General features: G+C 48.5%; 1 protein-coding gene across 14 annotated transcripts in view; it reads left to right on the top strand.

Annotated features, from left to right (window-relative positions):
- SPTAN1 (spectrin alpha, non-erythrocytic 1) overlaps positions 1-12,833 on the top strand; it is a 44,146-nt gene that overhangs the window by 8,829 nt on the left and 22,484 nt on the right. For 11 of the 14 annotated variants that reach the window (XM_054393565.1, XM_054393572.1, XM_054393574.1 and 8 more), the window contains 21 exons: positions 142-267; positions 584-652; positions 1,570-1,710; positions 1,919-2,065; positions 2,572-2,705; positions 3,165-3,309; positions 3,401-3,555; positions 4,675-4,810; positions 5,315-5,416; positions 5,906-6,043; positions 6,359-6,469; positions 6,881-6,958; positions 7,124-7,279; positions 7,561-7,765; positions 7,867-8,048; positions 8,719-8,962; positions 9,256-9,378; positions 10,102-10,319; positions 11,009-11,101; positions 11,441-11,575; positions 12,036-12,184. In XM_054393565.1, coding sequence (XP_054249540.1) covers positions 142-267; positions 584-652; positions 1,570-1,710; positions 1,919-2,065; positions 2,572-2,705; positions 3,165-3,309; positions 3,401-3,555; positions 4,675-4,810; positions 5,315-5,416; positions 5,906-6,043; positions 6,359-6,469; positions 6,881-6,958; positions 7,124-7,279; positions 7,561-7,765; positions 7,867-8,048; positions 8,719-8,962; positions 9,256-9,378; positions 10,102-10,319; positions 11,009-11,101; positions 11,441-11,575; positions 12,036-12,184 — 2,987 coding nt within the window. Of the gene's footprint in view, positions 1-141; positions 268-583; positions 653-1,569; positions 1,711-1,918; positions 2,066-2,571; positions 2,706-3,164; positions 3,310-3,400; positions 3,556-4,133; positions 4,428-4,674; positions 4,811-5,314; positions 5,417-5,905; positions 6,044-6,358; positions 6,470-6,880; positions 6,959-7,123; positions 7,280-7,560; positions 7,766-7,866; positions 8,049-8,718; positions 8,963-9,255; positions 9,379-10,101; positions 10,320-11,008; positions 11,102-11,440; positions 11,576-12,035; positions 12,185-12,833 lie in introns of those variants that run through there. The other 3 variants (XM_054393569.1, XM_054393568.1, XM_054393576.1) reach the window with 2 other exon arrangements.

Below are 12,833 nucleotides of genomic sequence, written 5' to 3'. Positions count from 1 at the left end.
AGCAATGAGCTCGGCTGGGCTGTTCTCTTGTTTATTTGGCAGTGCTGGGTGTACACAAAAGACTCCAAAAATCTCTGTGCTGGGAAACGTGGGGGAAGGGGCACCACATCTCAGGCACTTTCTTGGATGTTTTGCTTGCAGGGTAAGCTGCAGAAGCACCAAGCCTTTGAAGCTGAGGTGCAGGCCAATTCTGGGGCTATCGTTAAGCTGGATGAGACTGGAAATCAGATGATTAATGAAAGTCATTTTGCATCTGAAACCATACGAGTGAGTATTTAAACTTCAACTTTTCTTTCCTTTCTTTCTTACCCCTTGCAGACTTTTTCTTAAACACTTTGTGCAAATTGCACAGACAACTTCCTAAACTTGCACAGGTGTTTGATTAATGAAATCACAGAGTAGTTTTTAAAGCTTTACAGATATTTTCCTCTTTCATGAGTGCCTTGTTCTGGGACCCAGCTCTGAGGTGAACTGGTTGCTACATGGGACAGTGTCTGATAATCCTTGCTTTGGAGTTGGGTGGGTTTAAGTAATGCTGTGCCTACGTTGTGCCTGGAGTGGTAATTTGCTTTCCATGGTTCAGTCTTTCACGCCCTACCGGACAGCGCAGCGCCCGATAGTAACGGCCAAGCAAGTCGGGTCCCACGTACGAGTAGGTGAACCCTCTCTGGTGTGCAGTGCAACCTAGTCTTGTAATTCCTCCTTCCTCCTTTGCCTGACAGTTTGCACTACCCTTTGGGCAGTGCTAGAAAATGGTGTGAGCTCTTTCCTTCCTTGGAACCTGTTGAGCTGAAGGCTCTAAATGGGTACCCACCCATGTGGGAAGTTCAAAAGCTCCTCTGATGTGACTTTCAAGTTTCAGATCCAGATGAACAAAGCCTTACAGCTGATGGGTGGGGCAGACACTTTCCTGTTTTGCAAGTTGTGTGCCTGTGTGGGAGTGAGAATTTTCTTTTAATTGTCTATAAAATTTATGGTTGCTCCTAACAGTTTTGAAAGGCAGAGTGCAACCAGAGGGAGACTCAATATTAAAAGTAGTAATTGCTCCTAGTGTCTCAGTATTACATTACTTAATGCTTGCTAAATACACTGACTGGTTAGTGCCAAGACAGATGGAGACAATGCTGTCAAGTGGCACAAGTCTGGCTTGGAACAGGGTGTGCTGTCTTCAAGGCAAATAAAGCCCTGAATGAAGACGAGAGGCGCTTGTTGGGAGTTAACTACCATGTGAAAGGGGCCAGCAGCAGACTTTTGTCTGATTTCATGGTAGCGTAGAATTTGAATTTTATTTATTTTGGTGTTTCCCTTCTAGTCACATAAATGTAGCTGTTTGATAACTTCATTAATACCCAGAGTGTGAACAGTGCAATAATCCCCAGGTTTGAGGTGCGTCACTTTCCATGATTTGAAAACTAAAGACTGGAGATGAAAGGATGAGATTTGTCCTCCCTCTGTCTGTGGGGAGGGTTAGGATGTAAGGCTTTGGAAGAAAGCCTTCTGTTCAGGTCAGGAAGGGAATAAATCCAATTTCTGGTGCAGGGTTGTGATAACCAGGGCCTGTTGTTCTAGACTCGGCTGCAGGAGCTGCATCGACTGTGGGAGCTGCTGCTGGAAAAGATGAGGGAGAAGGGAGTCAAACTGCTGCAGGCACAGAAGCTGGTGCAATTCTTACGGGAGTGTGAGGATGTCTTGGACTGGATCAATGACAAGGTAAATTGTTAGCTGCATGTTTGCTACAGTCATGGACAGGTGTGGGGGGTGGAGTTTGGAGGAAAGTTTGTAATTCTAGATCTTACTTTAAACTTGGTGATTGTAAATGTCTCTGACCTACTCAGCATTAGGACAGTTTGCTTCCTGGTTTTCAGTAGTGATTTCCCATCGGACATACTGACATTTCCTTTTTATCTTCATGTGCTAGGAAGCAATAGTGACCTCAGAAGAGCTTGGGCAGGACTTGGAACATGTTGAGGTTTTGCAAAAGAAGTTCGAAGAGTTCCAGACAGACCTTGCAGCTCATGAGGAAAGAGTAAATGAAGTGAACCAATTTGCTGGCAAACTTATCCAGGTAAACAGCTGTGGTGGAAGCTTCTCCTGCAAGTCTGGTTTGGCACAGTAAGCTTTTGTCTGTAGCTTCCTCTTCTGCCCCTGGTCTGGTGGCAGGTCTTTAAGCTTTACTCTAGATGTGCAACCAGGTTTAAAATATCTTCTAAAATATGTGTCCCTGCTTGCTGCAGGGAGCTTGAACCTTTAGAGGTCCCTTTCCAACCCAGTGTATTCTGTGATTCTCATCTGAGGCTTAGTTAGGATGGAAACAGGGCAGGAAGTGTTGCATTCAAAGGGAAAAAAAGATCCTGTTTGCAGCCCTCTGCTGTGCAGAGAGAAAATGAGGCTGCTGCAGGAGTACTGAATATTTCCACAGTGAGGGTTCGGGGAAGCTGTTGCCTGGAGTAACCATCTGGGAAGTGCAGCAATGATGAGTTGGTCTCTTGGGAGCCAGCCACGTTGCAAGGTGCTGTCGATGAAGGTGAAACCACAGAACATGGGAAAAGAGCATTTCTCTTTGCTCACTAGGAGCTACACCCTGAAGAGGAACTGATCAAGTCCAAACAGGATGAAGTAAATGCAAGTTGGCAGCGTCTGAAGGGGCTTGCCCTGCAGAGGCAAGGAAAGCTCTTTGGGGCAGCTGAAGTTCAACGCTTCAACAGGTAGGAGCTTGGCTGGATCTGCTGCAGTGCTGTGGTGTTTGTGTGGAGGTTTAGTGATGCATTCAGCTGTGTGCAGCAGGATGAGATCAGCCTCTATTGTCTGTTGTGGTTTTGCTTTAGTGCTCCTCATGACTGTTGGACGAGGACCTCGTTGTTCTGCAGTGGCCTTAGAACTCTCACTCTGATTTGGCTTTCCAACAGTTGGCACTTGTGCTCAGTCCTGCTAATGGCAGTTTTGCTTCCCTTTCCTCCCCATTTTTCTGTCCTGGGTGTCAGCTCAGTTGTCCTGGGGATTTTTGGGTGGTGTTTCTTGTGCTTTTAAGGGTGACTGCCATTGGCGGCACTCCTCAGACCTGGGTTTGTGTGCCAGTACCTCTGTCATGCATGCAGCAGAACATCCTGCTCTTGTCCAGCTCCCACCCAAGGCAGGCTGCTCTTAATCTGTGCTTTGTTTTGAAGGGATGTGGATGAAACAATCAGCTGGATCAAGGAGAAAGGGCAGTTGATGGCCTCGGATGATTTTGGCAGAGACCTGGCCAGCGTCCAGGCTTTGTTGCGCAAGCACGAAGGACTGGAGAGAGATCTTGCAGCCCTGGAAGACAAGGTAGCCCCTGGGGATGTTCTTCACCTGTGGTTTAAAAAAGGTAACCTGCTTATAAAAGTCCAGAAGCTTACTTCCTGTTGGTGCTGCCCAGGTGAAGGCCCTGTGTGCTGAAGCTGACCGTCTGCAGCAGTCCCACCCCATCAATGCATCTCAGATCCAAGTGAAGCGCGAGGAACTGATTGCCAGCTGGGAGCAGATCCGCACCCTGGCCGCAGAGCGCCATGCTCGCCTCAACGACTCCTACAGGTGGGACTCTGCTGGCCTGGCACTGCCTCCCCTGGCTTGGGCAGGGGTGCTGGTGTGTGGGTGATTCTGCTGATCTCAGCAACAGTCTCATTCAGCAGACTTTGCAGTAACATAAATTGTGTTCAGTGCTTACAGCTTTGGGTTGTTCTCTGCATCAGTTATGGAAGGAGACCCCTGAGTGCTTTATGCTGTTTGCTTTTTCCTCCTGCAGTTTGAAGGACTTTTGCTTTGGGTGGGGGTTTTTAATATTCATATTATGAGTCTCCCTGTACAGCCTTTGTGATTTTGTGCAGTACGTTGTTTGCTGTGTTGTCCTAGGCTGAGTGAAGTGCCCATTTTGGTCACAGCTGCTGTGTTGCTGTGGTATTTGTATTCATCCCATGGTGTTTCTATACTAGCCTGCTTGTCCATGGAGCATGATCTCTTAGATCCCTCCTGAGAAGCTGTGTTAAAAGGAACCTTAACCTACTATGGTGGTTAGGTTACATCCATTTTAGTCTTGTTACTCTGCTGTTTGTTGCCTCCCATGATGCAGGATTTGTGGTGGTGGAGACCCACACAAGTAGTCATTCTCCTTTGCCTCCCCTGTCATCGTCTCTTCAGATCAACAGCGAAGTTAAAAGGGAAACAGCAGGAGATCACAGCTGATCAGTGGCTGTAAAGGCTGCTGAAAGGAGCCTGAGATTTGCTTTGCTTGGTGTTCTGAGGCTGAGGCCTGGCACAACTGAAGCTTTGTCAGTCCCACCACACTGTGGTGCTTGTGACAGGAGTAGTCCCCTGGGCTATCTTGAATCACTCTGCTTGAGAACCATCTCCTGGTTGTTGTACTCCTCCGAGAGGCTTGCAGTTAGGAAGCTCCTTTTACTTTCAGTGTAAGTGATGTGCAAGATAGGTCTGGGAGAAACTGATCTTGAAGCCAGCATTTTCCTGGCTCTAAAAGGCTTCTTTTGATTGAGATCAGACTTGGTTATTTACCATTCTGGTGGCATTTTGGGCCTTGTTTTGTCTCTATCTGGGGAGCAGCTTTAATGTTTATAACCTTTTCTTTGGGTTAAGTATAGAGACGCTATACAATCAAATTCTTCCCAAACACTTGGGTTTGCATTTTGTTCTCCTAAGGCTGCAGCGCTTTCTGGCAGACTTCCGAGACCTCACCAGTTGGGTGACTGAGATGAAGGCTCTGATTAATGCTGATGAGCTTGCCAACGATGTGGCTGGAGCAGAAGCCCTTCTAGATAGGCATCAGGAGCACAAGGTATGATGGGTGTGCAGCTAGAGCCAGTCAGCAGCCCTCAACAATTATTTGTGTGTCTAAGGCAGTCTCTGCGCCAGAACTGCTGATGCTGTATTGCTGCAATCCTTTAGTCATGCAGCCAGCACAGTCCCAGGTTGTTGGCCTGATGGAATAGTTTCACTCTTTCTTGTTAGCAGAGGCACACTAGGAAATAAGTGGTTAGGAATGCTTATATTTACAAAAAGTAACTAGAGCTGCTAGAGTCAGCTGGGGTGACCACTGCTTTCCTTCATCCTGAGGAGCTGCTGTAAGCTTAGAAAGCAGCATTTAGTTTCCTTTTGACATGGATTGGCATTTCCTTACCTGCAGAGTAAGGCAGTGCATCTGGGTTTCATGTGAAGTGTATTTGAAGACAGTTGGATGTTTGTCAGTCAGATGTCCAAACCGTTGGCTCTGTTCTTTCCAAGAGCAGCTTTCATGTTCTAACACTAAGATAAACTTGGTAACGTCTCCCTGCTTCCACAGGGAGAAATTGATGCCCATGAAGATAGCTTCAAATCTGCTGATGAGTCTGGCCAGGCTCTGCTTGCTGCTGGGCACTATGCTTCTGATGAAGTTAAAGAAAAGGTAAGTTGAGAGCAAGAGCTACTAGAAGAATTTTGTCTCTTTTTCTCTGAATGTTGGTGCTCAAACTAATGAGGCCTCTCATGAAGCCTGCATGTGCAAACACTGATCAGTCAGTGCCCTGAGACTGAGCAAAGAGATACCAGAGGCTGAGGCAGCAGCACAGTTTGCTGCACAGCTGCTGCTGTGGGTAGAGCTGCAGTCAGAGGGGTTGTCTCTTAAAGCCCTATGGGAATTTCATTTGGAAAAGGAGAGGTTTGTGACTGGAGCCAGAAGATTTGGAGCCACTGCTCAGGCTTGGGGAAGCTGACAGAAAGCTTGCTCAGTGTGAGGATGATGATGTCAGTAGCAGGAGAATGGTTTCTTTTCACACGGGGTCATTTTTCAGTCCAGTGTTGACCACTTTTAGTCACAACTTGATTTCACCTTGGGATGGAAATGAACCAGACTGGGAACTCAAACGCTGCTGTATTCCTCTTCCCACCCCATCAGCTGACCATCCTCTCAGACGAGAGGTCTGCTCTGCTGGAGCTGTGGGAGCTTCGCAGGCAGCAGTACGAGCAGTGCATGGACCTGCAGCTCTTCTACAGAGACACTGAACAAGTTGACAACTGGATGAGCAAACAGGAGGTGAGTGCCCAGAGTTCACCAAGCCTGCTCTGGTGAGCAGGGTGCTAGGCAGAGTACCCAGTCCAAGCTGCTTCAGAGACTGCTTCTATCTCCTGCTGAAGCTGTTGTGATGCTGGCTTGGATTGCTTGTGTGTGCTAACCCTTGGAGAAGTGAAGAGACTGATCCTGACCCTTTGGCTGTGGGAGGCACACAGGGAACCTCAGAGTCCTGTACTCGTCAGTAATATCTCATGGCAGGAAACATCCCTGGCTGTGCTCAAGTTGATTCAGAGCAGCTGAGCATGGCAACTGAAAGTGTGTGTTTGGTTCTTTCAGGCATTTTTGCTGAATGAAGACCTTGGTGACTCCCTGGATAGTGTGGAGGCTCTTTTAAAGAAGCATGAAGACTTTGAGAAATCCCTCAGTGCCCAAGAGGAGAAAATCACCGTAAGACATTTACAGGAGGTGGTCAGTCATTGGGCAAGGGATAAAACGGATTTGACTGGGGAGGAGGTGCTGCTGAGGCCTGACCAAGAAGGATCAGAGTGATCCACTTGTGTGGGGTCTCTTATCTCTAAGTTGTGCATTGTCTCTAAAATGGAAAATTCTGGAGAAGAGGGTAGGGCTTGGTTGCTGCCTCAAGGAGCTGAGCAGCCACCCAGTGCTTGCACATCCTGCCTGGATGAAGACTGGCCAAAAGTCTGCACTCTGCCACGCTGCTCATGGCAGAAATGCAGAAGGGAGCTGTTGTCAGGGCTTCTGCTGGTTGCAGGATGACAAACTTGAGAGCTATTCTTAGCAGACTTGCACAAACAATTTCCATGACACCAAGTAAAAGGGAACCTGTTTTCTCTTCAGGCATTAGATGAGTTTGCTACAAAGTTGATTCAGAACAACCACTACGCCATGGATGATGTTGCTACACGCAGAGATGCTGTAAGTATCTCAGACAGCTTGGGGCTATCAGCTGTAAACCATCTCCTGCCGTATTTTCAGTGGTGTGGCTGCAGTGTATGGTGGGGCAGCTGAGCTCTCATGGTGTGGATGCAATGGTGGCTCTCACAAGCTTGAGGAATGACAAAGTTTTCACTCTCCCTTCAGCTGCTGAGCCGCCGCAACGCCCTGCACGAGCGTGCCATGCGCCGCCGCGCACAGCTGGCAGACTCCTTCCACCTGCAGCAGTTCTTCCGTGACTCTGACGAGCTCAAGAGCTGGGTGAACGAGAAGATGAAGACTGCAACGGATGAGGCATACAAGGTAAGCCAAAGCCAAGATCAGAGTCATTTTAAGGCAACACTAGGCTTAATGCAACCAGCCTAATGGTACCATTAAAGGCAAGAGGAGGAATTGTCCTTCCCCCTTGACCCCAAGGGGCTTTCCCACCATGCTGCCATGATGCCTCTTCAGTAGCTTCACTGCTGACTCCAGAGGCCTGTGTTTGGGGACATCTTGGCAGCTGTATGGATGTTGTCTAGTTTTAAAAGTCCTTCAGAGACTCCTTTTGGATTGAAAGGTCCTTTTTTCTTTTTCACTTGTAGGATCCCTCCAACTTGCAAGGCAAGGTTCAGAAGCATCAGGCTTTTGAGGCAGAGCTTTCTGCTAACCAGAGCCGCATCGATGCCCTGGAGAAGGCTGGCCAGAAGCTGATTGATGTCAACCACTATGCCTCAGATGAGGTGGCAGCTCGCATGAATGAAGTGATCAGCTTGTGGAAGAAGCTTCTGGAGGCCACTGAGCTCAAAGGTGTGACTTGCTCAAGAGAGCAGGAGAGAGTTTAGCTGGGAGAAGGCAGGAAGTGAGTGAAGTGGAGCAGAACCCTGAAGATGATTTTTCCCCTTGGTCAGGTATAAAACTGCGTGAGGCCAATCAACAGCAGCAGTTCAACCGCAACGTGGAAGACATTGAGCTGTGGCTGTATGAGGTAGAGGGACACTTGGCCTCTGATGACTATGGAAAAGACCTTACTAGTGTTCAGAATCTTCAGAAGAAACATGCCCTGCTAGAGGCAGATGTGGCTGCCCATCAGGTAAGGGAAGTGGTTTTTTTTCTTTCTGCTGTTTCAGATCTGCTCTCTCAAAAGCAGTCCCTCCAGAGACTTTAGCAGGTCTGCATCTCCCTCATTTGTAGCCCTGGCCCTTACAGCCTGTTCAGCAGCAGAGATTTTGATCTGTGTCTCCAAGAACAATATTTTCATAACCGACATAACTAAGCTCTTGGATAAAGCAAAATAGCCTCTGCTGTGAGCTGCTGGAAGGACAGCCTTGTTGTGTGCTGTGGGTACCAGCTTCAAAAAGATGTGCTCTGCTTTGCATAGGGAGAACTCCCTTTGGCCTCTGCACCTGCAAACAGCCTCTTCCCCTGCACTTTGTGTTGTGCTTTAAGTGCAGAACATTACTGGTAGTGGTCCCTTCATCTGCAGATGATCTTTAGGACAATTAAATCCCCAGCAAGAAAATCAACCCAGCCTAGGCCCCCACAGCTGGAGTTAGTAGCTGAAGCATGGCTCATCTGGAGTAGCACATCTGTGTCACTGGTGTGGGTGCAGGGCTTCTGTCTGTGTGGTGAAATCACCAGATTAAGCCCCGTGGTATTTAGGTGGTGTGCTGAGTACCAAGGTGCTTGCCCTGGCAGTGTGCAGCTGCAGCTCTCCTATGGCAGAGCTTTGTCCCAGCTGACAGCTGCCGAATTGGTCCTAGGATCGCATCGATGGCATCACCATCCAGGCACGCCAGTTCCAGGATGCTGGGCACTTTGATGCTGACAACATCAAGAAGAAGCAGGAGGCCCTGGTTGCTCGTTACGAGGCACTGAAGGATCCCATGGTGGCTCGCAAGCAGAAGCTCGCCGATTCCCTTCGCCTGCAGCAGCTCTTCCGGGACATCGAGGACGAGGAGACCTGGATCAGAGAAAAAGAGCCCATAGCAGCCTCAACGAACAGAGGTTGGTGCCTCCTGAGCTCTCCAGGACCTAGATGTTGGAGCTGCTCTGTTCCGACTTCGCTGTAGAAGTTTCTAAGTGCTTGCTGTGGTTAATCCTGCATGGAGGGCCAGGGCTGCCACCAGCCATGGTTCTCTGGCTTTTTCCTACACTTGTGCCAGCAATGTAGTTTCCCTGGTGCCTGTGACAGCCCTTGACCTCTGCAAGCTTGTCTGACACTGCTTGCAGCTTCCTGGCACTTTTTGTTTGCTTTGATTTGATCTCAATTAGCTGATTATCCATTTTTCATCTTTTAGGCAAGGATTTAATTGGTGTCCAGAACCTGCTGAAGAAGCACCAGGCTCTGCAGGCAGAAATTGCAGGCCATGAGCCCCGCATTAAAGCAGTCACCCAGAAGGGGAACGCCATGGTGGAGGAGGGTATGTCTGGGGGTCTGAGTGCTCATTCTTTCAGATATATCTGTGCTGGTCTTTGCTCTCTCGCTGTCTGTTCTTACCCGAGCGGTAGCAGGGTGCTCTGGTGGCCATGTTTTCACTCAAAATAAAAAGATTCCTGGATGGGAACCTGTGAAAGTTCTCACAGATCTCCAATACCTGCAAGCCTGTACTCAACAGCTTTGTGCCTGTGGTAGGTAGCCTCTGTTTTTTTTAAGTCTGTTAAAGGCTTGTGTCTGAGAGACCAGTCAAAAGGTGAGAGTATCCTGCACAAAGACAGCAAGAGTCCTTCCTGATTTCAGTGTCTTTATTTCTGATTGTGTCTTTATTTCTGATCCTGGTTCTACAACACCAGAATGCTGAAAAGAGTCTCCCTCATTCCAGCATCTGGAATGCACATCTGCTGTAGTTGTGGGCTGTTGTCAAAATCTGCCACTGGAAAGAAATTACTTTCCCTCTTTCCTCGTTGAGGAGAAATGTTGTGATGTGATTTGGTTTACTCTTAATGATTCAGACGTTCTAAGCACAGTCTGAGAGGTGCAGTGCTTTCAGTCTGAGGCACAAGGATGGGCTGAGCTGTGCTGTTGTTGCTGCAGTCAGAGTAGACTGCAGGCCTCCTTGCTGGGACTTCCAAGAGTACAAATAATCCTGCAGGGCCTCTTGTTTGTCTCTGCACGTCCTTCAGTTCCCTCTCTTTCTGTCCCCTAGGACATTTTGCAGCTGAGGATGTGAAAATCAAACTGAATGAGCTGAACCAGAAGTGGGACTCTCTGAAAGCAAAAGCCTCTCAGCGGCGACAGGACCTAGAGGATTCCCTGCAAGCTCAGCAGTACTTTGCTGATGCTAATGAGGCAGAGTCCTGGATGAGGGAGAAGGAGCCCATTGTAGGCAGCACAGACTATGGAAAAGATGAAGACTCTGCTGAGGTATTTGAGATTTGTTGTTTCAATGAGTTTGATGTAAACACACTGAGGGGTTGGATTTGTCCAGGTGAAAACTTCAGGAGCTCTGCTGATTCCAAGATCTGTAGAAGCAGAAGGTCCTTGCGTTGTGCTGGGTTTCGGCTCAGGGCCAGAAGATGATAGTTTTGGTTTGGTTTTCTGCACATGAAATGTTGCTCTTCAGTGCATTAAACTTCACATTTGTATTCTCTATAGGGCTTCTGTAAAGCACAGAGAGATTGGTAGCAGCAGGTTCCTCACTGGAAGCTGAGGCTGACTGGCAGCAATTTACTGGTCTGGAAGTGATTATTTGTCTATAGTTACTTGGCTAGGACCATTCTGAGGCCAGGCCCATCTCCCAGACCCTGCAGAGGGACATTTCATTGAACTGCAGTGCAGTTTAAGGCACATTTTCAAGCTTCACGCTGTTTGGAGTGAGCTATGTGGTATTCCTGGTCACCACAAAAGAATGTTGCTGAGATAAGGTAGAGGAGGAGCATTTGGACTCCAATCTGGGCTGTGAATAGACAGCAGTGGTTGTTCTTATGGGAGTCACAGGACTAGCAGCTCTGGAACAACTCCATTCCCTGAGCATGAGGCCAAAGAGTGGCTGTGAAGCAGGGCAGTGTCTGAGGTGGCCAGGGGCAGACTGTGCTTGGTGCTTTCCCTTGCAGGCGCTACTGAAGAAACACGAAGCACTGATGTCCGACCTCTCTGCTTATGGCAGCAGCATCCAGGCGCTGAGGGAGCAGGCCCAGTCCTGCAGGGTAAGGAAGTTGTGCTGCTAAAGGGTGAACAGAGGGTAAAGGCCAAGCTGAATAGCAGTTGTTGGTTCTGAGAACCTGGCTGTACCCTGCTGGGGTTTCTCAGCAGCAGTGTTCTGGCTTTGCAGCCATAGCAGGCAGCTATGGGGCATTGGGAGAGGTAATGTGGCGGCTGGCAAGGTTTGGGCTCAGGCTGCAGCTGAGGTCAGACTGTCTGCGTTGCAGCCCCTTCAGCAGGGGCCATTCTGAGGCCCCATGCTGGCTTGAAGTATTTTTTCAGACAACTGCGCTGATTGTAATAAACACAAAACAAATAATTTTTCTTGTGTTTCTTCTTGTTAGCAACAAGTTGCTCCCACAGATGATGAAACTGGAAAGGAGCTGGTCCTGGCTCTCTATGACTACCAGGAGAAGAGTCCCCGGGAGGTGACGATGAAGAAGGGAGATATCCTCACCTTACTCAACAGCACCAATAAGGTATGCTCCTGCCTTCTGATTTGCTGAGCTTCTTGGCTTACTTGGTTTCATGTTCTTTGGAGAGGTTTTCTTTTTGCTTTAATAAGAGCATAAAGAGCAGCTGAAGAATCTGCATGTTTAGTCCATGCTCCCATTCCACAGTTTTCCACACCTCTCCAGCCCATTCTCATGACTCCTGTAGCTGTCAGATAAACAACAAATGCTGTAGGGCATGTGTCTGTGAGAAAACATTGCCCTGCTGGTGAGGGATTTTGACCAAAGGGAAGGGGGGGGGTGTGTGGAAGAGAGGCCCAGATGTCTGCAGAGAAGATAATTTGAAATGGTCTCCATAAGAGCAAACTGCTGTGAGCATCACTGGGTCTGCTGCGTTAGCAGAAACCTCTAATGCGCAGTCTTCAGTTGCTCAGCACACTTAGTGCTTGCCTCAGTGGTTTGGGTTTTTGCTTTTTCCCCTGCCCAGGACTGGTGGAAAGTTGAAGTCAATGACCGTCAGGGCTTCGTGCCAGCTGCCTATGTGAAGAAGCTGGACCCTGCCCAGTCTGCGTCCCGTGAGAACCTGCTGGAGGAGCAGGGCAGCATCGCGCTGCGCCAGGAGCAGATTGACAACCAGTAAGAGCTGAGGGTGGCACTGCAACACAGCCTTGGTGGCCTGTCCTCTGCCTCCTTTAGACCAGAGAGTTAGGGCCATGCCTCTTACACTAGGGAGCAGTTATTTGAAGCAAAACACAGGGCTGTTGTAGAAGGGCTACAGACTCATCTGGTTTGTTCTTGCTCTGTATTTGCTCATTGCTGTTCCTGGCTTGAGCTGTAAAACTCATGACACCAGAGCTCAACTTGCTGTCTGACTTTGGTACTGTGTGTTCCTTTTGTTGTTGGACCTAACAACTTCAACCTGTTTGTGAGTTATCTCTGTCCTTAGCAGCTCTTCTGTTTGTAGTTGTTCCTGCTCAATGTAGGATCTGCTTGGAAAATCTTTCTTAGGTCTGGTTGCAGGAAGTACAGTGCCCTCCCCACCCAGGGCTATGTCTGGAGGTGACATCCTCAGCAGCTGTGCCTACACTACTGCTCACTCATTGCTTCTGGTGCCACTACAGGGACTAAAACTTGCTCCCTCTCCTCTTTTCTTTTTTTTTTTTCTTATTTTTTTTATTCCCCCCCTTTCTTTTTAAAAGCAGCACAACACTGCAGCTAGACAAATCTGCCTGGCTGCTTGGCAGTGACCTCCCACAGCACATGGGAGTCATAGATTAGTTCAGGC

The sequence above is a fragment of the Indicator indicator genome, chromosome 28 (assembly GCF_027791375.1).
Source record: "Indicator indicator isolate 239-I01 chromosome 28, UM_Iind_1.1, whole genome shotgun sequence".
In the NCBI taxonomy this organism is placed as follows: domain Eukaryota; kingdom Metazoa; phylum Chordata; class Aves; order Piciformes; family Indicatoridae; genus Indicator; species Indicator indicator.
Note: the sequence above shows the minus strand (reverse complement) of the source record. Positions and strands in the feature narration are given on the sequence as shown.